The sequence below is a fragment of the Apteryx rowi genome, unplaced genomic scaffold, assembly GCF_003343035.1.
Source record: "Apteryx rowi isolate R43461 unplaced genomic scaffold, aptRow1 scaffold_84, whole genome shotgun sequence".
Taxonomy (NCBI): domain Eukaryota; kingdom Metazoa; phylum Chordata; class Aves; order Apterygiformes; family Apterygidae; genus Apteryx; species Apteryx rowi.
In genome coordinates this window covers 738,004-763,476 of record NW_020451138.1, presented here as the reverse complement: position 1 = coordinate 763,476, position 25,473 = coordinate 738,004, and the positions used below count along the sequence as shown (strand labels likewise).

Here is a 25,473-nt window from a genome sequence, read left to right as displayed (position 1 = left end):
TTTACAAGCAATCCAGGAGATCTTTGGAGTATGCTAGTGACAGTTTCCTGATGTATGTGATCAATAAACTGAGAAGAGATGCTCTGCTGAACCTGATCCTTAAAACAAGGAAGAATTGGTCAAGGGTGGGAAGACTGGGGGCAGCCTTGGCTGCAATGACCAAGAGATGGAGCTTGGGGTCCTGAGAGGAGGGAAAGCATAGCAAGATCATAATCCTGGACTTCAGGAGAACACACTTTGGCCTGTTCAAGGATCTTCTTGGAAGAATCCTATGAGGATATGATCCTGGAGAAAAGAGGGGTCTGGGACAGCAGGGTTTGGTTTGTTTGATCACTTCAAGGATCACCTTCTCTAGGCTTGAGGAAAGCTCCATCCTAATGAGCAGGAAAATGAGTAAAGGCAGCAGGAGGCCTGCACTGGATGAACAAGGAGCTACTGACAAAACTTGGATATAAAAAGGAAGCATGCAAGAGGTGTAAGCAGGGACAGGTGATCCAGGAGGAATATAGAGGTGGTGTTCAAGCATGTAGGGTTAGTGTAGGAAAACAAAATCCCATCTGGATTTTAAATGGGTGAGGGAAGTGAAGAGCAATGAGAAGGGCTTCTACAGGCATATCGGTACTAAAAGGGAGACTAGATTAGTGTGGACCTGCTGCTGAGAGGATCAAGGAACTTGGTGACAAGGGACACAAAGCCAAAGTTTTGATTGCTGCCTTTCCTTTGGTCTTTACCGGTAAGATTTGCCTTTCAGGAATCCCAGGCCCCTGATGGAAAGTCTGAATCAATAAAGACTTAACCTGTTGCTCTTCCCCTGAGGATATGGAACACTTAAACTAGACATATGCAAATTGGACCTAATGGGATATGCCTATGAATACTGAGGGAGCTAGCTGATGCAAGGCCACTCTCAGTCTTTGAAAGGTCATGGACAGGTTCCTGAGGACTGTAAGATAGCAAATGTCACTCCTTATCTCCAAAAAGAACAAGGATCCAGAGAGCTTACAGGCTGGTCAGCCTTACCTTGTTCCCTGGTAAGGTCATGGAGAAAATTCTTCTGGAAGTAATTGTGGAACATATGAAGCACAAGATGATTGAGGGGAGTCAGCATGGATTTGTGAAGGGGAAGGGAAATCGTGCCTGGCCATCTTGATGGCTTTCTATGGTGAAATGACTGGCTTGGTTGAGAGAGCAGTGGATGTTTATCCTGACATTAGCAAGGCTTTTGACACTGTCTCCTGTAGTATCATTATAGACTGAAGTATGAACTAAAAGTGGACAGTGAGGTGGATTGGAAACTGGCTGAACTGCTGGGTTGTAATTAGTGACACAAAGTCAAGCCGGAGGCCAGTCACTAGTGGTGTATTCCAGGGGTTGATATTGGGGCCAATACTGTTTAAGATCATCTTTGGATGATCCTGGAAGATCATCCTGGATAATGAGACTGAGTTTGAAGATAAGAGGAGTTTGCTGGGGTTACTACACTAGGTGGCTGTGCTACCATTCAGAGGGACCTCAATAGTGCTGGAAAAATGGGCTGACAGGAACCTCATGAAGCTCAAGAAAGGCAAATGCCGAGTCCTACTCCTGATGAGGAATAGCCCTGTACCCTGGTACATATTTGGGGCTGACTGGCTGGGAAGCAGCTTTGCAGAAGAGGCCCTGAGGGGATGCCAAGTCAACCACGAGTCAGCAGTGTGCCCTTGAGGCAAGAAAGGTCAACAACATCCTGGGCTGCCTTAGGAAAACTGCTACCAGCAGGTCAAGGGATGTGATCCTTCTGCTCTAGTCAGTACTGGTGAGACAAATCTGGAGTGCTCTGTCCAGTTCTGGGCTCCCCAGTGCAAGACATCTGGGTGTACTGGAGTGAATACAGCAAAGTCACCAAGATGACAAAGGGCTTAGAGCTTCTCATATGCAGAGAGGCTGAGACCTGGGACTGTTTAGCCTGGAGAGAAAAAGGGCTTGGGGGACAGGGGCAATTTTATCAATGTTTAAATACCTGATGAGAGGGTTTAAAGAAGGAGCCACTCTTGGTGGTATCCAGTGATAAGACAAGGACAATGGACACAAAACAGAAGAAAATATTTGTTCATAAAACTGTTTTACTGTGAGGATTAAATGCTGGGCAGGTAGCCCGGAGAAGGTTGTGGAGTCTATTTTTCAGATATTCAAAAACCAACTGGACACGGTCCTGGGCAACCTGCTGTAGTTGAGCCTGCTTTAAACAGGGGAGCTAGACAATCTCCAGAGGTTCCTTTTAACCTCAGCTGTTCCATGAATGTTCTTAATTTTTTTTAACTTTCTGTCTCAATTTGTCGGCCTTGAGACCCACTTAATTACCTTGATTTTGTGCTAGGAGTATAAACAAAAGCTCCTGGTCAACATCTGCTTAATTCTTATCTAGAAAAGTAGTCCCAGTGTTTTTCAGTCTTTCCATTATGTGAGTTTCCTTGGCAACTTGTACAACCAATGTAATCTTTGGCATGTGTCCATGCTGTTTCATAGTAAACAAAAAATAAGGTTTCTTAAGTTCCTCAAAGACAGTATGAGTAGCAATGAGAAACATTGGTACAGGGTTAGTGAGACTACTGTTGCTCTTACCATGGCAAATGAAATTGCTATTTTTATGAAGGATAATACCATAAAATGCTTTATCCTTATTTGGCAATTTTTTTGGTGTCCATTTTGTACAAAAATGCAAAATTAGTGCACCTGTACAAGGCTTTCCTTGTGTGGGAGGAAAAGGATTGCTAGAGGAAGAGGCCGTTTTATGACTTCAAGGTACAGTCCAATGCCTTAAGCTTGTAGGAAGCATGTAGAGTTGAATTCAGATATGAGGAGTCTAAATTGAGTGTTCAGGGAGAATGAGAATATCAGACTAGAAAAAAGCATGGGAATCATTAAAGGAAACCTGCAGTTCTGGCTATTTTTTCCATGTTTTAAGTTTCTCATGTTTTAAAAGCAAAATGTGAGATGAAGGTAAAATTTCAAAATGGTGAGAATCTGATCATTATTCTGTTTTTTGCATTCTTGTACCATATTGCTGTTCTCTTCAGAGAAGCACTCTGAGCAGTGTAAGCTGTAGTGGTGACAGCCAGCTGGAGTACCTGATGCAGCCAGGCCACTGTGATAAATACACACTTTCATTAATTGAAATTTCTTCTGTTCTTATCCTATTGCTTTTATCTACATATTGTTCTTTTACTACTTTGTTTCCACTTTGGTTCCCAATTCCTCTGTGTCTAATCACACTCCCTTCTTCTAAGGTTTCTTCTAAGACAATAATGGTCTCCACTTTCATGTATTTGCATGAAATGCAAGTTAGCTGCTTACTCAAACCCCTACTTTTGGGATAGGCTTGGTTAATTTTTCTTGAACCTTCAGAATGAAAGCTGAATTTAAAACTTTCAGTAAATTTTCTTGAATCAAATTATCAGTTTTATGTACTAGCTTGTGTTTTTCTTGTGGGTTTTAAGGGACATGTTTTCTTCAGACTGCAGGAGAAAAGGGGTAGGGCATTACTGATTCTGTCAGGAGGGCTTCCCATTTAGGAAATTAAGTACAGCAGAGAAGAACCTGGGAGTCAGTTAGTATAAGCAGATATCAATACAGTATAAAGGGTTTACATCCAGCTTTGTTAAAATTAATTGATGATTCAAAAGTAAGTCTGGAATATAAAGACTTCATGTAACCTCTAAAAGAGCCAGTTTTTCAAAGGTGTAAAACAGTTTCAGAGATATTTGAACAAGAATGTTTGGGTCCTCAAGAGTTCACTTCAGTAACTTGTCTCCCTCTACCTTGCCTATTTAAGTATGTTGGATGCCATCTTCTGGCTTTTAGACTGGGAAGAAACTGGATTCATAGTATCATTATGCAAGCCTCTTGTGTGGTGTCTTCATCACTAAAGATGAATTCCAAATTCTTCTTATGTAAAGTTAAGACTTAGCTTGCATTTTTAAAAACTCATTCAAGATAAGTTCATTTCCAAAGCTATGAATTTTTTTAGATGAACACTTATTTAGAAATTTTCATGTTACATCACTCCTAAATGATGTGCATGATTACATGTATACTGTTCACGAACAATCTTAGCCCTCTGAATATCTTAAGAGGTTTGTTGCAGCTTTGTTTTATAAAACAAAATTTATTGAAAGATGTTTTGGGAACCATCACTGTGTATAGAACAACACTGCTTGTAGACTAGTGTATTAATCACATATTTATTTATAAAGCAGAGTAATCAGACAGTTGATGGCCAGTTGAGAAATGTGACATTTGTATCAAAAGACTGTGATGCAGATGCACCTGAAGGTAAGATGCATTTTTTTTGTCTTGTTATAACATTCCCTATGTTATATGTGCATGCTCTGCTATAGTAAGCTGCTCAATATTTTGATGGTTTGAGGCATTTGCTTTAGTCTAACAAAAAGCTTTGTGGCTACTTTCAGAAAACAAACATTACCTTGCAGCTTACTAAATTTTTTGAATAATAACTGTTTTAAGGAGAAACCATGTGTAACAACACGTTCCAATTAATTAGTTCACAATCTTCCAAAGAAAACAAAAACCCTAGACTTTCCAGTGAATAGTTTAGCATCTGAAATGTCACTAGTGTCTGCCATACAAGTGTGCAGAGAAGTACTCTACTAAATTGTCTGATGTAGTAACAAATGCAAAATTCTTTTCTTTATAATTGCACTGAAGTTCAAATCTTAATTTTTATAAGATGTGAATGTAAGTTGTTCCATGAGCACCATTACCAGTGGAACTTGACCTTGCAGGTAGTTTTTCTGTAATCCTCTTCTCAATTTTGATTACTTCTGTTTTGAGATCCAGTATAATACTTCCCCACTTTGACCTGCTCTCTGGACAGAAGACACTGAATAACTTGGAGCTGTTTGAGTAGTGATTAGCAAGCAGAAGGATAATGTTGGAGCTTTCCCTGATGTTCTGCCTATGTAGGCCTCTAAGAGACTGGTAGCACTGACTTTGTCATCTTTATTCCTCTGTGAAACTTTGCTGAAACTGGGAATGTGTTCAAAAGCTGTTTATATGCAGGGCAAGAGGAAGGGCAAAGACCACTTTTGGAAAAACAAATTCAGCATGATTGTGTTAGCTTGGTTTCTTAATGAAACCAGGGTCAAACCATCTGAATTACACATGGTGCTGCAATACTGTTACTGCAGCTTAAGGTCACCATAAATTTTATTGATCTCTTTTGGTCTTTTGTTTAAGAAATTGATCTTGAAAAGATTTATGGCCTTCAAAATGGTCCAGACTTCTTCAGGCTGAAGCTCTGAATTGTTTTCAGTCGGCAAACTTTCAGGTTTTTTTGCATGAAGAGGAGCTCTGTTATGTATGCATAATATGTTTATAAAAAGGCTTGGAAGTGTTCAGTAATTGATAGAAAAGAGACAAATAGCTGCTCTGTATCCTCATCATCAATATTGCTGATAACTATTCAGAACTGTGACTATATTTCTAAAAAAAAAAATTGTAGCAGGTCACCCATTTTTCTTTCCATTTGTGGGTGGTATTGGGAAAGATGGTATGTAAATTTAACAACTTTTTTTTGGTACTAGCAGTGATACCTAAATAATTAGTTTTTTGTACCTGGTGTAAACTATCTATTTTTTTAGGCTGTGGTCTGTTTTCTTCAGGGGTTACCCCCTTTGTTTTTAAACATGCCTTCAAATTTGCTATGTGGGTGTGTTGGTTTTATTTCTGATGGTGGCTTATAAAATCTCTTAAGGGTTTTTCCCCTGTCTTTCCTCCACACCAGACTTCAAATGAATCATTCATCCAGCTTTCTACTTTTGGCTATTTTAAAAGACTTGATGCAGTCTGAATTGTTTTTGATCTTTTGACATAAAAGTAATAGTTCAGTCCATATTCAAGCTGCCATACTTTTGTGACTAAAAAAACCCACATCTTCTGTGGCAGAGTTTACAAGAGCAAAATCTAGTCATTTTTCAAAATTAAACCACTTTCTGCAGGTTGTACAGGTCTTCTGGTGTTTTTGTAAACAGCTTTGCAGCTTAGCTAATATTTGCTGGAAGTAGAATATACGCAGTGGTATTGATAAGCTTCTTGGTCTTGTCTTTTTTTTCGTGGTGGTGGAATCTAAATAGTCTGACTTTCTGAGGCTTTGCTGCTTAACTGAAAGAAGTGGGGTTAGACTGAGAAATAGACTTCCTAAACTCCACCAGTACTTGATGCTGTTTTTTGAGGACTTTGAATATTTTCCTTAATGTATTTTTTTCTAGTTTGCTTTGAGCAATGGAAAATATAGCTGATGCTTAAAGCAGTTGTCTGCTATGCTGTACACAAGAATTGGCCTGTGCAAATGTTGGCTTTGGTTTGCCATCATTAACATGCATTGTTACACTGGAGATGAGTCATGTTCCCTTTTCTTAATAGGGAAGAGGTGGAGAAGTTATTGATATGTTGTCCTATGCTGGCATAGTGTAAGTAGAAGATAAATGGCTTTTTTGTAAAAGGTTAATGTGATCAAAAGGCTATTGTGGAGTTCTAGTAACTACAGATAGTTGGGTTGTTAGTGTTATTTTATAAATGGAAGAGAAGCTTCTTTGGAATACTTCAAATTAAAAAAAAAAAAATTGCTAGCGAGAACACTTAATTCATTGTTTGATTCAGTCACCTGGATGGGTTATGTTAGAAGCTAAAACGTAGAACCTGCTATTTTTAAACTTACAATGGAAACTAATAAAAATAATGGTTGTGGATTCTGGCTTTCTCTGCTTAATGATCAGCTAGGAGATGATACTGACAAGTAGAATTTTCAATGGAACTTTTTACTCCTACAGTGGAAACTAGGTTGTTAAATATTCTATTGTTTTTAAGTATATTAGACAAAGCTGAAACAGATGCACCTAAGTTAAACTACAAATGCTTGAACAACCTTTTTAATGGGCCTTTGGTGCTAGGTTTTTTTATCAAAAAACCCACTGAACTATAATGAATGAAAATACTATTTATCTTCCTTTGTTTTATTAAACTAAATTCATTTTGACTGGTGTTTTTTCCTTAAATGTAATATGACCTTTTAGTTGATATGCTGATAGACAAGCTTATAAAAGCTTGTTCAGTTGTATTAAATACTCAGCACTACTCTACTTATTGTAATTATATTTTTTTTCTTTTTGAGATGGTAAAGATCTGACCTGATCTTTGTTTTAGCAACTAATCTTCTCAATAACTTCTGTATTGTTGAAACTTTAGCCTTTAATGGGGCATGTTTTATATACATTAGTTTCAAATTAGTGTTCTACTTGCTGAAAAAGACACTTACCTTTTTTGAAGAAATATAAGGCAGTTTGTGCCAGTAGAGGGGCATCCAGGATTCTTTCAGATTCCAGGATTAGTCGTGCCGAGCTAGAGATCGTTTGTCAAGTATACGAATTTAGAGATAAGAGCGTTCACACATATAACAGATGTTAAACAACACCAAACAATTAACAGCAAACAATGTGCAAACTACAAGTATAATAAAGCTAGAAGTGTAGTGAAGCTAGAAATACAGCAGGACTAAAAGGAATAGAGATATATCTTGATATATCTATATATAATGAGTTCTGCTGGTCAAACCATGGGTTCATGGGAGCTTGATATCAGTAAGTTCAGTACTGAATGTGATTCTGGACAGCCCCATACAGTAGCTGTAAATCATATGAATAGCTGTGATTCTCTTAAATCTATTTTTGCAGTTCATTGTTTACAGGCACCCACTTGTAGAAACATATCTATCCTGCAGCTTTTATTGTCCCCCATGGTAGACAGCTGTGAGCTGCTCTGAATTCTGCCCCTCTTCTCCCTCCAAGAAAACTTCTCTGGAGAGAGAAGGCAGCACTTACTAAATACTCTGAACTGTTAAATAGAGTTGAGCAGTAAAGCAATTACAACCCTATATCCCCTTCTTGGATTAACATGCTAATTATTCTGCTTGTTGGATTTAAGCTCAACAATAAACTGGAATGTGCTGGTGGTGTCAGTACTTTGGAGTTGAAGCTCCTAATAAAGGATTGAGGGGTATGCACCTATTCTTAAAAGGAAGTAATGAACCACAGTGTAAGCATCCTGTGGTGGTGGGACACAACCACCATGGCCTACAAAATGATGCTTTCAATAAGGACAGTTCTAAGATGGTCTTCAAGCATCATATTTGGCCTCTCTGCAAATAGCAAAAGCCACCAAACCTTTTCATAACTGAGAAACACTAACTTCATCAATATTGGGAGTACTGTCAATGTATGTTTGGAGCTGCTTCTACTGGTCTAATCAAATCAACCTGCTGTGGCATAGACTGATGAATTCATTATATAATGTGTTCAGAACAACTATGCAGAAAACTTTGGCAGCATCTTCTTACTACATCAGATGAAGCTGAATACAGATGTTCCTTGTCCAGCTTCAAAGAAGACTTGCTCATTGGGTGAGAAAGGGTTTGTTCATGAAGACTTTTTCACTGCCTAGTACCTCTTGTCCTGCAGCTAGGTTGGATGGATAATGTATTGGGCAAATCATATCTGAACTATGACAGAAAAACATGACTGTGGACTAGTCTATTGTATTTTAAATTCTGTGGCAGAAGGAGGGAAAGTGTTTCCAGGGCATCATTAATGATAATCACTAACTCACGTCTCAGCTATCTTATTTAAGAGTTTATCATCAGATCTTTCAAGTTTGACTTTTTAATGATAAAAGCCATAACTTTTTATCCTCCAGAGTAAGGAGTTCCAGCTCTGAAAGCTGCCTTGCCTTGCCAAATGCTTCTTTGACTGCTAGCTGGTTACAAATGCTTCTATGCAGAAATAGGATATCGGGGTCTGTGTGGCATGTTAAGGGGTCAAGATCAATCTGTTAAAATGTTTTCCTCCTGTTCCTTCAAATCCTCTTCCATGTAGCATGATCTCAGGGTGGAAGAAATGCATCATTTCTTCAGTCTTACAGAATAGACTTCCTTCTAAAGTGGCCAGCTCAGTTGGAAAGGATATGGCAAAAATGAGGTTAACATCTGAAGGCCAAGTGGTATAATGTAGTTTCAGAAGTCTGAACTAGTGTAAGCTGAAGTTTGTACCAAGTTGATACAGGAAAAGGAGGTATATAGTTAAGTGTTTTGATTAGAGTAAAAATGATGCTTCTAGCTTATGTTAATTGGGTTTCTGGTATTTTGCACTCATGTTCATCTCTAGGATATTGCCTTCAAAGTTAATCAGTAGCTAGCTCTAAAATGGGAGTTGTTCACTCTTATTTGAAAACATGTATTCTAAACAAGTCTCCTGTGAACCTCTTGTGTACATTCAAATTTTAAGTCTGACTTAAAGGCAAGATATGACATCTAGATGGCTTGGACCCAAGTGCTTCTGGCAAGTTACTGTACTTAACCGAAACATTTTTAGTGGCAGAAGACATCTAGTTGCTTATTTCCTGTAAGAGGAGGGCCTTATTCCTGTTTCAAATTCACATGGCTTCAGATTTCAGTCATTGGTTAATGCTGTGCCTTTTCACTATTTAGATGGCCCTCTAGCATTTAGTATTTTCTTCACTTAAAGCTATTTAACTGCTAAAATCAAGTTGTCCTTTCAACTTGCAAAAAAGATTAAAATGTTTTCTCTAGCCCCTTAATTTTTGCAAATCTTTACAACCTTTCAGATTCCTCAGCATAACTAAAATAGAAACCTTATAGCTGGATACAGTTTTCTGTTGTAATGCCATAGCTGTGCTAGCATGAACTAGGAATGTAAAATTGCAGCACTAGTAGGCTCTTTGATACAGAAGTGATAAGAACTGCTGAGCTTTACCTGTGTTTAAAGTTTATTCATACTTGCTTTTCTCTAGGATCTAAGTACCCTCTTTCTGCAGCTATGTCTGGCACTTCATGTTCATGCATGTGACTTAAATTTGACTGAAAACATACTTGTGACCTAGATCACTCAGTAGGACTACTTGTTATTTAGTATTCAAATTTTGCTGTGTTTAGTGACTTTGCTATTCAGGAACTTTTTTTGTCTTTCAGCAAAAGACCCTGAGGACCTCACTGGAAGGCTCCTTATACTGTGAAGTCCTGTTAGCACTGTTGGGACTTGCGAATTCTTGAACCATTTAATGTAGACATTCATAATGTGTAATTAAGTTAAAATGGTTTTATGGTTGTCACAGTAGTTCCTATACTGCAAAGTAATTATGTAGCTATTGGATGCCCAAACTTGTAACTTTTGTTACAAGATAGTAAAATAAGATCTATGTTATAAAACTACACTGATTCATATTAGTTAAACCATATTTTCTGGTTTTGTCTAGGATTATATTAGGCTGCTTTTGACTTGCAGGTATTCAAATATCCCATGCTGGATGCAACTTATCTGTAGCTTAAGTCACTGGAAAAGCAGTGGCTCCAAAACATCCCAAATACTGTACCTGAAATTAAGTCACATGTATGGTAATACTACTACACCTCTAAATTAGAACTAATCAGCACTTTCAGAGGGAATGTTACTCCACTGGAAGCCAGCTTCCCCAAATTGAAATATCTACTGGAATGTGGCTAACTTCATTTAAAGCATTTGGGGAAACTATCTTTCAATGGGAACAGGATGTACTTCTGAGTAGGTTGGTGGATCTTCCTTCCATTTCAATGATAGCAAGTCAGATTCCAGATTCCTTGTTAGACCCTGATTTCCAAGCCAAGCTGCCTGCTAAATACTTCCTTTAACAGGGCTTGATTCCAAAGCCAGTGAGCAGCTCTTGTTGAAAAATAGTTTTAGATTAGACCCAGGTTGATACACCTGGACTTTTACTTGCTTTCTACAGGTCTCTTCAGTGTGTTCTCATTAATGCTTCCAGCTAAACCAAAAAAAGCTGGGCTGAAACAGCAAGCATCTTTTTGTGCTTGTTAGACCTATATTTAAAGTTGTCATAGCTGGAAACTGTTTAACATGTGATTTGGTATTTATCTGAAGCTTCTTTTCTGCACTGTAGTACTTTAAAGTGCTGTAAACTTGAAACATTGGAAGTGTTAAAGCTGTCTCTAAATGGGGAGCTGGTGTAGCTGCATACAATTGGAAAGTGTTTTCAGGTCCTTGCTAGAAGTGAATGAACCAATTTCAGTAGTATGTTTTTTCAACACACTTTTCAGTGTGATCAGGAATCAATGGTTTAAGTTGTCAGAGTTAACCTTGAGGCTAGTGGTGAAGTTCTGTGATATTTGCATCATAAGCTGAAAGAGCAACAACTTGAAAGTTTAAGCAATTTCTGGAAAGAGTTCACTGAGGGAAAGGACAGCTGGTATGCAATGGCACAAACTAGAATTGTAAAAGCTTTGAAGAGCAGATTGATTTTAGGTAATGAAACTAGAGAAGCAGCAACAGAGGGACTGGACTGTGAAGTGCAAAGACAAGCTCAACAGCTGAATGAGAGTAGTATTTATTATTATATATCTCACAAAGAATATGGGACAAATGGTTTCTTGCGTATTTTGTTTAAGCTATCTCCCCAGTTTTGATGCAGGAACTGCTGAGTAACAGGCAGCATAAGGACATATGAGTCAATTTTTCCCTGTTTAGTTAACAAGAAATAGTAATTATTTCAGTCCTAGGAAGAAATATTGCTTTCATGGCTAAGACAGCTGTCACTGCCACTCCATGAATCTACTTCCAGAGCTGCTTATGAAAGTGATATGTGAAAGAATCTTAAACATCAATTTTCTGTGGAAGCTTGAAGTCCTGGAGTGACCTTAACGCTCTCAAACATATGAATAAAGATGTTAAGTTGTCAAATGACAGGTACAAGGGGAAAGGGGAAACCTGTAATTAGAAAACTCTTGATATATTTGCTAATATCTGAAGATACCTGAAGCTTATTTTGACTTGTCCATCCGAACACTTTGGTCTCTGACCAAAGTCAAAACTGGTAGAAAGTTAGTATTCTGTCTCTTGAGGCTTCAGTCTTTAGCCAGAGCACTTCTGATATTAAATTTCATTGCCTGCTGCTTATTTCCACTATTCTGTGAGCATGAAAGATTGTTTTGATTAAATGGGAATAACAATATGCTTCTCTTAGAGGATGGCTTACAGTGCTGTAGTACTACTTCCCTCAGGTCAAAAGGGATTCTGATCACTCAGTATCTATTCATGCTAGAAGTGGAAGTACCACTATTCTGTCTAGAGAAAAAGGAATTGGACATTCCATGGGCTGGTGAACATGGAGCATGTCTGCATGGGTCTTGCATTAAGTTAACTGTTCATTGGTTTCTGTCCTAGCTTAAGTGTTTGTTTGTTTTTTTGTTTTCTTGGTTTTCTTGTGGGCTGTAACTTCCTCATGTGGTGCCATTGTATGTGTCTTTTTTGTCAGTTTGATTACTATAAACTGACTAACTTTTCCCTGGTGTTAATGAAATCTTGATTGCAAGAGAACTAAACTAACTTCTGTGTACTCTAGCATAAAATCTATAGCCACAAAGATTAATCTATGCATCTTGCACACTTTATCTGGAAGTGTAAGAAAGCACTGACTATACTGTTTTAGAAAGGCAACATTTTCCTAGCAACCAGAGGCTTTGTCAGAGCCCTTTGTTACCTTACTATTTTTATTCTAGGAGTTTTGATCCTTTTTATATTAATTGAATTTCTTAAGGAGCATATCCATCTGGCAATAATTATTCCATCCAGTAGAACCTTTAGATTATTTTACCTTAGATCTGTGATGGCAAATGCTGCTTAATCTTGTGTCACTGCATAGTTTCTAATAAGTAAAGGCAAGTTTCTCTGAGGCCATCTTCAAACTTGAGTGCCTTTGCCCTGTACCTGCTCAGTTCAAAGGAATCCTTGTGTTTTTCTCCTTTTGTTTAAAATACTGGTATATTGTGGTGGAGAATGGAGCTAATAGTGACATTACCTCTAGGAGCCAGATGAATCTAAAAGCAGTCCATCCAACTAAATGTTCCACAAGTTACAGCTTCCAAAACCAGCCATTCTTGCTGAAGTTGCTTACTCTTTTCATCAAAATGCTATTTAGCTTTGCAGGGAAAGCTGCAGTAAAAAACTAACATTTTTCAGATGACTTCAGAGATAGTTGATTTGATTGTAATGTAGAACTGACTGTCCTGTAGGAATGTTTGTTCTGTTGTACAAGATGATACTTGTCCTGTCATGTAACCTAAGCAAAGCATATGTGAGTGACAGTAAATAGTACATACAATAGGTGCTTCATAGTTTCTCAGTAGCATAATGAGAAATATCTAGAAATTAGACTGGAAAGAATATGTATTAAGATGCCACTGTTGAAGTGCTGCTGTATCTGAGGTACCAGGGAGATGTGTATGAACCATCATTCCATATAGATGTTCTTAAAGCTTAGTCACAATTGAATTGCGAGTAGTAGCATGGGCCAGATGATAGACCAGAAATACTGCCAATAAAGGGGAAATAAGTTTCCCCTTAAAACTATCCTTTCTCGTGTGAAATCTCAAACCATTTGGGACTTGGGACTATATAATTTAAATTTTTAACACATCAAAACTTGTCTTGAGAAGCTAAAGTTATAAGTTGGACTGCAAACAGCAGCTGCATTTTGTGACACTATTTCTGAATGATTGTCAGTAGGCCATATGAAATGTTGTTCTTGAGTACCTGAAACCATGCCTTCAAAGCTTTTAGTATCTGGAATATGTTGTGCTTATACATTCTAACAGTAAAGCTACAGATCTTCCTTTGGAAGGAGCTTTGAATGTACTCTAGGCAGAATTAAGTTCTGCTTGAAATTGGACGTGTGCACTTCAGCTGCCACTGCATGACATTCTCAATCTGAATTTTCCATCTAAAACATTTGGTGTTAGACCTATTTGTGTATGTTTATATATAGCTTCATGAAATGTGAATTAAAATGGTTTAGAGCACACAGGATCTCAAGAGGTCATCTGGTCCAATTCCTCTGCTCAAAGCAGAGGTCAACCAGAGCAGGTTACTCAGTTCCATCTGGTTGATTTTCCATCACTTCCACAGATGGACGTTCTGCAAGCACTTTGGGCAGCCTGTTCCAATGTTTATGATCATGTTGAATTTTCTAAATATCTAATAAGAATTTTTCTTACTGCAACTTGCCTAATGCCCTTTGTCCTTTCATCATGTGGATCTGTGAAGTCTTACCCTGTCTTCTGTACAAGTCCCCATTATGTAGCAGAGGCAGCAATAAGGTGCTCTCCCCAACACCTTTACTTCAAGCTGAACAAACACATTTCCATTGTATGCTGCTTGCTCTAGCTGTTGTAGTGGCCCTCTGCTGGTCTTGCTCCAGTATGTCAGTGTCTCTTTTCATACTGGGGAGGTCAAAATTACAGTATTCCAGATGCAATCTCAAATACAGGTGAGTAGAAGGGAGGGGAGTAATCACTTTCCTGGACCTGTTGGCTGCATTCTTGCTTGTGAAGCCCAGACAGTATGCAGTTACTTTTTTTCCAGCTGGAAACGCACATCAGCTTATGGTCAATTTGTTGTCCACCAGGTCATTTCTTTTGCAAAGCTGCATTGAATCCAGTCAACTCCAGTCTGCACTGTTGCATGGTGTTCTTTTCATCCCAGGTGCAGGACTTGTCTTCTGTCTCTGTGAACCTTATCAGGACTTATTTCAAGGACTGGAGAAATGAGCTCTCTAAACAGGAGCCTCACCGTCCAGTGTGCTGAGCCACTGTGCCCCCCTCCCCTATTTGATCACAAATTGATTGAGCATGTAATCTATTTAATCATCTAGTTCATTAATGAAGAGGTTAAACAGTATGGACCTGAGTGACTCCCAAGGAATGCCTGTGTTTTTAAATTGCATTGTTCACACCTATTTAACTCTTTCCTAACAAACCACTTCCTTTGACATGCTTTTGCAAAAGCTCATTGTTTGAGAGATGAGATGGACTGCATAATGTGCAAAAACCTCTCATCTGAGTTGTTAGTACATGAAATCACCTTTTAGGTTTTAGTGAGACTGATACTGTAACTGCAAACAGTTTTTTTCCTTAAAAGCTTGCTTAGATGTCACTGTGCCTAAATTAGTCAGACATTTGTTAGTCATAAATATAAAGTATTAAGTAGGGATAAAATTTTATCAGGTACAATTCAAGAATTTTACACTACTGAAATCACATCCTTAATTTTAAAGGGTACCTGTCACTGGCCAGTCTTTCATTGGTTGCTAGACATTTACAGTTCTCATGTTTAAGTACAGTATGAATTGGTATGCGGCTTACCTATCTCATTGATTTTTCTGTTTCTAAGTTTTAATATAGAGCTATGTATTAATAGAGATACACGTATAGGTACTTATAATGGTATTTCAAATAGAATGGCATGAATGGGTGAATTAAGCAGGCAACCATATTTTCTAATACTAATATTTTTGAAATGCATGATAACTTCAGTGCATTGGATAGGCAGTTTCTGGCTCCTCCTTTTAGACTTGTGGACTCTTCTCACATTACCTAAACAAATGCATAGGAGTTAACTGTTATTGTTTTGAAACATTAAGTTTTTTCCTGGTCCTCAGCTCTTTAGCTACAGAATTATCCATTTCAAAGTGAGTGCTTATTGAGATGAAAAATGCTCCACTGGTTTTGAAAAGGAAGAAATATGTTATAGTTGACTTTTCTAGCACAGCAGGAACTGTGATCCAAAAGAAACAAAAAATTGTTTTTGAAAAATACATAGTTATGATTGCATGGAGAAACTGTGCTTTAAACTATGCCTTTATGAAGGGGGAACAGTTTTGTTTATCCTTGTAATTTGTCTTCCTTAGTAACAAGCTAATTCAGTTCTTGGAAGAAGCCTTTGGTTAAGACTATCAGTAAATTGAGCTTAATGCTGGATGTTTGGCTTTATTGGTTAGCACTATGTAATATGATCTACTCTTAAAGTAGTGACAATTCATCTATCAGAATCTTGGTAGCTTTCCATGTATGCTTTTTGTCACACTGTCATGCTATGAAGGTTCAATAGTAACGACTGAGACAGTAATATAATAACAATAAAAAAGATGTTTATTTCCTCACACAAGTTCTTGGATTAGTAACATCCATTAAAATTGCGATTACTAATTTAGGAAGGATAATACAAAACCATCAGTTACTAATTTAGAAAGGATAACCTGAAACCGTCGATTACTGCGTTATTAATTGGAAGGACTGCTTATCCCTACTTGAAAGCTTTCTTGTTCACTCTCCTAGTGAGAGGGCTCTCAACCTCGAGGAGTTACCTTAACCCAGCGTCCCAGGAAAAGGGGAGGGGGGGGATACTCACGGTCCAGCTGGAGAGGATGGTCAGGTCACGTTCCCGTCCCTGCTCAAGCTCTCCTAGCTCCCAAGTCTCTTTTTATACGGCTGGGGCTCTGGGCAAACACTGCTTTTGCTGACTTTTAGCAAGTTTCGCAATCGCAGGACTGTCTGTTTGTCTGCTTGGGAGGACCCTGCTAGCGAGGCAAGACCACAACACCTCTGTATGGTTTCTTCCCTCCCCGGGGGTCCGTGCAGATTCCAGGTGGCAGACTTCACTTCTCCAGTCTTGTTAGTGCTGCCATTCCGCAGCCTTGCGCACATCAGTCCTTGCGCATATCGGTTGGTAGACGACTTTAGTCCTGTTAAGTCCTCTGTTCAACAGCTTTGTGCATGTCAGCTCTTGTGCTCTCAGTTCTTCTGCATATCAACTGACAAACTTCAGTCTTGTTAACTCTTCACTCGCCTGTCACTTTTACTCTAAGTGATCAAGACACTGTCAAAGTAATATTTGTAACTATCATTCTGGATAACAAGTAGTTACCTTTAATTAAAGATGTTCATTATTTAATTTATTCACTGTGCAACAGAATTTAGAGGAAAAACACATTATGTCATTAGCCTGTTTAGTAGTAATTTCCTTAAGAAGGAATAACTAAAATGTTGTTAGTTGAGCCTGTGACACTGAAATGTTTTCCACTGTAATGTTTTCCTCAAGGTCAAACTGTTCCAAAATATTTACTATCTATTTAATCTAAGTACTGTAGAGAGCCATCTGAGGGTCTCTTTAACTGTTCTTTAATTCAGGTAAGCAGCTGGAGAGCTGCAGATGGTGTTGACTATCCTATTTTCAATTATGTTTTCACTTTACCAGTGTTTCCTATTTTATTTGAAACTTTATTTCACTTTTGTTTTATGATTGTCATGCTAGGAAATAATGGAGTGTTGTGAACAGTATGCTACCCAATTCATTTTTTCCCTTATGTAGGGTGTGCACTATTGAGTGGTGTGATGGGAGTGGGAGGGGGAAATATCTCAAAACTTTTCTTCTCTTAGCTCAGATCCTTCTTGACTTTCCAGATTGGTTCAGCCAAATGCCTTCCTTTGCCTGTACTTTCATTCTACTTGTGTTAGTGAAGAAACTTGCTTTTCCTACTGAAGCTGTTTTGCTCTTATCTGCAGAATGTGCCTGTTCGTATGTTGTATGCCTTGTTTAGTAGTTGTGAAAACCCAGAACAAAGTAGTAGGTTTACAGCTTTTAACCCTAAGGAACCCTAAAGGAAAATGGAGGAAAGCAAAAAGGTCATCTCTGGACACTGCTTTATTTCCCTCTGGGTGGGGGAAAACCTTGTTCAAGATGTTTTGCTATGAGCAGCAGTGAGAAGTATCAGCATAGATGTCTCAGCCATGTGCTGTATGGCATGGAACAAATGTAAGCTGTAAGGGATATCTTTGTAGAAGAAATATGCCTACTTAACTTAGCTGCTCATACAGAAGCATAAATATGGTCTACTTTGCTAAGAGGATAACAATCTGGCATGCGAACTGTATCTTCATCTGTTTAACTGTGGTTTTGGATTTTGTTCCAAAACTTCTGGGCTATGCCTGATTCTGACCTTTGCTAAGTAATAATTATAATATTAAATGCAGCTATATTCATCAGCTGTTCTGACCATACTGTTAGAGAACCTCTCAAGAATCATACATTGGAAGGGAGAAGTGTTAATGGATTATACTTTGTTTTATATTTAACCTGCAAACTTTGCTTTAAAGTGTTAGATGTAAACACTTGTGACAGAACCGGTTATTCTCTTATATAAAAAAATCAAGGAGGATTTGTGATGTACAAGAAAATGAAACAAGTCTTTTCAGGTTGAATTATATTTTAACCATATCTTTAGGAGTCAGAGGTAGAAGGCATGTATCCTATGGAGTCCTGCAATATTCACTGCTTTATTCGCTTTGCACATTCTTTAGCTGCTTTGCATTTGCTGCCTGGAGTATGTACTTCTCTGTGATACTATTCTGGTTGTAGTACCTCTGTGTATAAGCTTGAACTAAGGTAAATTCAGTAACTACATTTGCTTCCTTGCTGTTTTTTCAGTGATTAATAAAGTTTATGTAGTATCTTGGTGTAAGAAATGCTCTGTTTCCAATGAGCAAAGTTGGAGCTTTTCTATAAGGTAGATGCATTAACTCTGTTAATGTCTGTCAACATACCTGTGGAAGCATAAGCCTAGATAAAATCATATGCTGACAGAAGTGTTTGCTATAAATAGCTTGAACTTCAGCCAGCAGAAGCTTCCTTTTGTCCATTGCATTTATAACCAAGAGACTAGAAGTACAACATTGTCAGATGAGGGCATAAGAAAACATGTGACTTGGCAGTGCTGGCAGAAACTTCTGTTATGGGCCTACTATATTCTTCCCAAAACAACCTTGAATTTAAAGTTCAGTGTAACAGTGGGTGTGCAGATGCTTCCCTATAACAATAGTAGTATTCTGACCTGTAACTCTTGAGGCTTTTGGCCATACACCAATCTAGGGACATAGCTTATTCCACAGTAAGATGTATATACTATGTAGGGATGTAAGTGAGGTAGGGAAAGAAAAGACCTTATGATTCTGAAAGATGGAGAAGAATAGAACTAGGTATACAAGTTTGGTCCGAGACAGAAGCAACAAACTTAAAGCTTAATATACATCAGAAACAACTGCTGTTGATAATACTAGGCAATCTTAATCTCTGGAGTTGAAAGGAAGGTTAGGAGGATAGCCTTGACAAAGGTACTAACTATAAGATAGAAGTAGTTTTCTGAGCGTAGCACAGGACTGAGGGGTTAGCAGTCTGCCTCTTCATGTCCATGTAGGTTAAGAATTTTAGTTCATAGACCTCTACTTTTTAAAGCTATCTCATACCCTTCTGGTAAGGGTCAGGTCTGGAAGGTCATATGTATAGGGGCTATGAAAAGTACTCTACAACTAATGAATGATAATTGGATGTTTCTCTTCATTCTGGTTTAGTGGTTGACATTTAGTTTTGATGAAGACATCTAGCGAAATGGATAACATACAGTGTTCCAGGTTATCATATGGGATTCAAGGCTTCTAGTAGCTCTGCTGAAAGAAGTCATGGTGGCTGCTTGAAGCTGTAAAGTTTTGTTTTGGCTGCTCTAACTTTTACACCTACCTAACATCTGGAACTGGTAAAATACTGACTTTGACCTCTGTTTATCTGGTTTTACTACCTTACAGTCTGAGCATTATTTAAAGATGGCAATATTGTCCATATAAATGTCCACTCTTGCCTTTGTTGCTATTATACAGTTAACTGATTTCTCTGGAGGGCAGTGATTGCAAAGGAAGTCTGTCTTATGGGAAAGAGTACTTTAGCAACTATGAGCTCAGACTGGCTTTTAAAAAGGCTTTTAGATGCCTGTGCCTGTGAGTATATAGTAATGTTTGTATATGCATGTTTATGCAACAAACGAAAATAAGAGTTGTGCTGCAGAGAAAGATGACAGTTCAGTTTGTCAGGGCTACTATTCTGAACTAGAATCACACCCATAGGAAGCTGTTTGGAGTTTGCATCCTACTAAGCTTCCAATTTATCCATTCAGTTCAGTTTTCAAAGCTTCTGCTAAACTGTCAGTTCATTTGTAGTTTAGTTTTTAATAAAACCTGGGTATGCAATTTGAAAGCCTTAGCACAGGTATAACAAATAGCATGAGAAATGTCATACTAGGTTTGACCTGTGGTCCATTTATTGAAATATTCTGTCAGACAGTGGTGATAGGAGAAGCTATTTAAGGAAAGCATGTGAGCCTGGCCACTGGGTGCCATTCCCCTTGTACCTCTCCAGCATCCATGGTTGTATTAGGGATGTTAGAGGGTATTTCTCTTGTGCAGTCTAAGTATCTGTGGATCTGTCGTTCATGAATTAACTTGCTTTTTTCACCTGCTGATACTGTTTCTGCAACCCTTCATGCTAATAGATTCCAGAAATCACAGCCTGCTGCATATAGTACTTAACAGAAGATTGACTTAAAACAAAATTAACTTTATCAAGTTTAAATCACTGGAAAATAGTTGAATGAAGTTGCTTTATTCAGATGCAAATTCTAGACACTGTAGAGATCTGGCTTGGAGGGAAGTCATCTTGAAGCAAGGTCGTCTTCCTGAGAAGAACTACTGTTAACTATTATGTTTCCTCTCCCCAGGAAATAGCTCACTGTAATATGTGGTATTGTTCAAGAAGGTTGTTGAATGTTAGGGCTTCTAATGTGGAAGTTCTGTCTTTAAACAAAATATCTGCCTTTAGAAACTGAGGTTATGCCTGCTTGTTAGATGACTGAAAAGCTAAACTATATAGGCAGCCCTTATTTGCTCCTTTTAAGAAAGGGGGGAATAGTCTTTATAGTTCAAGTGCACCTAGAGTATTGCCAGAACTGGGATCAGAATTGGGGGAAGAATAGGCAAACTTTGGGTTACTTGTATGTTGTCCAGTGTCCAAACTGCTTGGATGCCAATTTCTGCTCCAAAATGGGTGTTAGGTGTGGTTTGGAGCATAGTAGATGAGAAATGGGAGACCACACTGCCTCTTGGCATGGGTGCCACTGCATACTTCCCTGCACTGGGCAATAAGCTGTCTTGCATGTCCTGCTGACTGCCCTTTTACATGATCTCTTGAATGTTGCAGGCTGTACAAGCTCTTATGCAACCTGTCCACAGTCTCAGAAATGCCTTAACAGAATTAAGAATTAACATGTCAAAATCTCCAGCTTCGTGATGGAGCAAAAGTACATTATTTAGATGTAGCCACATTTATGATGTTAGGAAATGAGTAAGATTTAGTCAATGTATCAGATTTTGGATGCAAATAAGCCTGCTGCTATATGGCTCACAAAAGGCCTCGTATGTAGTTCTTGTCTGCACAACTCAACTTTGTAATTGCCTTTTGTTTTTACAAAACTTAAGCAATCCTGGTCAAGAGAGACTTTTTTAGAAAGTGTATTGAAATACATTTTTTTAGTACAGCATCTGCTCTATATCTTCTACTTACCGTTACATTACTTCTGAAATGGGAGGGGAGTGCACTAGGGGATCTGTGGTCAGAACAGGTGATTGACACATTTGTAGAAGTTGTACCTGATAATGATGGGGTTACCTGTGTAACTGTCAGCTTCCAATACCACCTGTTTTCACATTCACTATTCCATAATCAAATATCCCTCTTGTATACATTTTTGATAGTGGAAAGTGCATTTGACTTAATTGAGTGGAATCATTCTTCAAAGCAGAATACAGTCTGAAACTTCAGAATCATCTAATTTCCATTGCAGGATAATTTTTATAGTAATCTTATGTTACATCACTAATATCTGCTTTCCTTTTAGATCAGTGTATTGTTACTCGGACATACCTCTTTCTTCATAAATTTTGGTTCTTCAGTGCTGTCTATTACTTTGGGAACTGGGCATTCATTGCAGTAAGTACTTTATTCAACTTGATTCAGTTATTTCTAAAATGTACTGTAGTTGTCATTGAATCACTTGCATCACAACACTGCATTCAATTTTACATGTATTGGTCTGTAAGCCACTTAATTGAATAACAGTAACATACTACTGATTTAAATTTGCAGATCTTTTTAATTGGATTAATTGTATCATGCTGCAAAGGAAAGAAATCAGTCATTGAAGGTGAAGTGGATGAAGATTCAGACATGAGTGATGATGAACTGTCTGTTTACTACCGTTGACAGCATTTTACCTTTAAGGTTAAATGTAATTTAAAGTTATGTTGGAAGTCATACCCATGTGGAATTCCTATCCAAATAGGCAGCAGTGCACCTGTGAAAACAGGAAATAAGTGTACTCATTTAAAGGGGGTGGAAAAACTGAATATTGTTTGAGTATCACTGTACCAGAGAAAGTATTGAAGCTGGGTTTGAATAATATATAGAAAATACTGTTTTATGATTAAATGTATGTGTAACTTTCTGTACAATTTGATAAACTTTGCAATTATTTCATAGCTGATGTTGCTTTTCTGTTAGCTTAAGGTTCTTAGATACTTTCATGCCTAACTTGTATGACACTTTTATGCAAGCTTGTTTATAAATAAAACTACCTGAAATCTGACAAAACAGCTAGTAAACATTGCTACAAACACTTGGGTGAAACTTTCGCTTTCAGAAGGATGTGACTTAGGTAACTCTTATATTAGTTTTGCTGATGTTTGTGATTCCCATATAAAACTATAAAGAGATACTGTCCTTAAAGTATTCCAGAAACATCCACTTGATAAAGTGGTGAGTTCCCAGTATGTGAGGAATAAATAGTTTCCAAACTTTCTCTCCATTTAAGTTACTATGGAATCTTCTGGTAACTGAGGTAGCGCTTGCTCTATCAGGAAATCAGTAGTGTATATGAAAATATTCAGTGTTAGTATTTAGTATGGTTAAGTTTGGAAACTGCCAGGTGCCTGACTTAATGGAATAATTAGAATGTGATTAATTTTTATAACTTAATTTGCATTAATAAAGAGAAACTGTCTAGTTTGAAGTTTTTCTTTCAATATTTAGTGTAAATGTCAACTTGCTTACAAGCCTGTATGTCTATATAAACACAACTCATAAAGACTCTTCATGTCCTCTTCATAAAATAATGCTAACTACATAGCTACTGAGCTTTATTTTTAAGGCTGAAAATAATTGTCTTCATGTCCTTTGACAGCCTCCAAAAGGGACAATATTTAATAGTACTAAGTAGTAATTACTTAGCATTAGAAGTTTAGACTTCTAATGCTGCCTGAGGGGAAATTATGGTTCATGCAAGCACATGGAAATATAATTTAATATTTTATAAGACTAATTGTTAAACAATTGTTGAAATGTGCAGAAGTCAATATATTATGCCCTGCTTGCCTGTTGGCAAACTCTTGAAGCTGGCAGTTCCCTGCTCAGTTATCTCAAAACCAGTCTTTCTCTTCCTGTAGTGCTCTCGAACTTTGGAATCTTTATTCTGTTCCAGTATTTCAAGAAGTCAGTTGCTTATTTTAAAGAATTCATGAACACAGGGAGTCGATGTTTAGAGTTTTTTTACAGGAACAAAAAAGCTTTAAGTCTTAAGTCTTCTGTCAGCTACTCCATGATCCATATTTGTGACAACCTGATGTTATGGTATTGCATCCTGATTGTAAGTTTGAAATACGTGGTCAAGCTTGCTTGACTAATAGCAACCAATTTGTTTTCTACTGAGACATGAAAGGATTAATAATCAAACACCGATAGCAGATACAGAGGCTTGACTAGGTGGTCTGTTCTGAACTCCATTTGACTAACTGAACACTATTTGAACATGACCACAGGCAACTTTACAAAGAAGGAATTATTTATAAAGTTCAAATGTTTATGGTGGAACCTGATGTTGAGTGTCTGGAAGTTCCCTGCAGTCTGCATCCAGAGGATATCAAGAAGCTACAGAGAATACTACTATTCAGATGCCCTGATTAAAATTTATTTAAGCTAATTTAAATAAAATTAGAACTATTCAAATGTTCGTTTTGTTGGTTTTGTTCATATTTCATGTTCAGCTTTAACTGCTCTTAATTATTACTTCCTTTTTTTGCTGTATCATATACAGATTTGTTCTTCTATGTCCCAGGGTATAAGATTGGGCTGTGATATCCAGTTTTGCTGCAGTGACTTTCCTTCCACTGGGGAGATCCCTGCTTGTCCAGGGAAACTGGGCAGGATGCTGTGTTGGTTTCATGCAATGCAGCTGCTCAGTTACCAGTCTCAGATGTCACTGCCCAAGGACCCTCAGCATCCTCAGGCATTTGTTGCTATGGATCTTGCCTGTTTCCAAGCTTTTCATTGCCAGGTTCTTCCCACTCCAGCCCTGTCTTTTTCCCTCTAGTCTATATGGAGAAGCACATGTGATCAGCCTCTGAATTGGTGTTTCTGTTCCTTGTCTCTTTACTGACTGGAGGATGCAGTAAGCACCTCTTTTGTTTAGTCCAGGTGTTACCAAAATTTACAACCAGCCTTTACTGTTTTCAGCAGAAGCCTGCTTCTTGCTAGCTGCAGAGTTCAAAAGTTCTGTTTTGGACAGTGTCTCATACACACAATTAACTGTTGCCTGTCAGCATCCCCAGTCCAAATTTTTTTTACCTACTACATATTCTCACCAAAGGTTCTCAGCAGTTCAGTGAACATGTGACTACATTTAAAAAGACTTTGTATACACTGATGTACTTCTAATGAATATATATCAGGAATTCATCTGTCCAGCACTACCTTCATGTTGATGTTTTTTCACATTGTTCTGGCTTTAAAATAAATCTGAATTTTCTGGATGTGTTTGAAGTTTGTTGTGTAATGCAGTCATCAGCTGGATTAGTTCATTCACTATCACCTAATGAAGAAAGCTGTTGCAGTGAAATGCAAGATAGCCCTGTCATAACAGACTTGTTATTGATCAGTACTTGCAGCAACCTTAAACAACTTCCAACATAGTCTGCTTCCTTGTCTCTTGTGCTGTCTTCAGTACACTAAAGTAAAACAATGAATTACTTGATTAAATTTCCACAGAGTTATTCCTTCTGTGGTAGCTTTTTGATATATAGCTCGCTAATTTGGCTGCTGGCTATGAAACAATACAGTCCAGAGTTGTTTTTCTTCAGGTTTTTTGTGACCAAACTTTTACTGTGTTATAACATGACTGGAAAGTTTTGTAACCTTGTAAGTAAACATCTAACATCTTGAACTGAATCTTCAGCAATTTCCTTTTTTTGACTAAGGACACATAAAATAGCACTAGACTTGTTTCACTATGTTTTGAAGATATGAATTATATTCCAAATCCATCTCTAGTCTGAACTTTAGAAACTTCTGAATAATTGTAGTGCTAGTCAGACCTGGTTTCTAAGTTAGGGTGGGGGAAGGGGTGTTTTGGGTTTGTGTGTTTTTTAAAGTTGTGCTTTCCTACTCGGTTTCTACCATGTGGAGGCTTGTGGAGGCTCATGAACATTTAGAAACTATTAAGCTTTAAATTTTACTGACACATCAAAACAAGCTGTTGTCACCAGGAGTGAATTTAAAAATTCAGCAGCAGTGCATGCCAAACGGGTTTTCTTCTCACTGCCTCTTCTGTAGTGATTGGTTTATCTGGAGTTGCAAATCATTAAATACAGTAAAG

General features: G+C 37.8%; 1 protein-coding gene across 8 annotated transcripts in view; it reads left to right on the top strand.

The window, feature by feature from the left end:
- LMBRD1 (LMBR1 domain containing 1) overlaps positions 1-24,631 on the top strand; it is an 87,241-nt gene extending 62,610 nt beyond the window's left edge. For 5 of the 8 annotated variants that reach the window (XM_026089980.1, XM_026089984.1, XM_026089982.1 and 2 more), the window contains 3 exons: positions 4,233-4,311; positions 21,667-21,758; positions 21,915-24,631. In XM_026089980.1, coding sequence (XP_025945765.1) covers positions 4,233-4,311; positions 21,667-21,758; positions 21,915-22,031 — 288 coding nt within the window. In that variant the 3' untranslated portion in view covers positions 22,032-24,631. The remainder of the gene's footprint in view (positions 1-4,232; positions 4,312-21,666; positions 21,759-21,914) is intronic. The other 3 variants (XM_026089981.1, XM_026089979.1, XM_026089983.1) reach the window with 2 other exon arrangements.
- Positions 24,632-25,473: the final 842 nt, after the last annotated feature.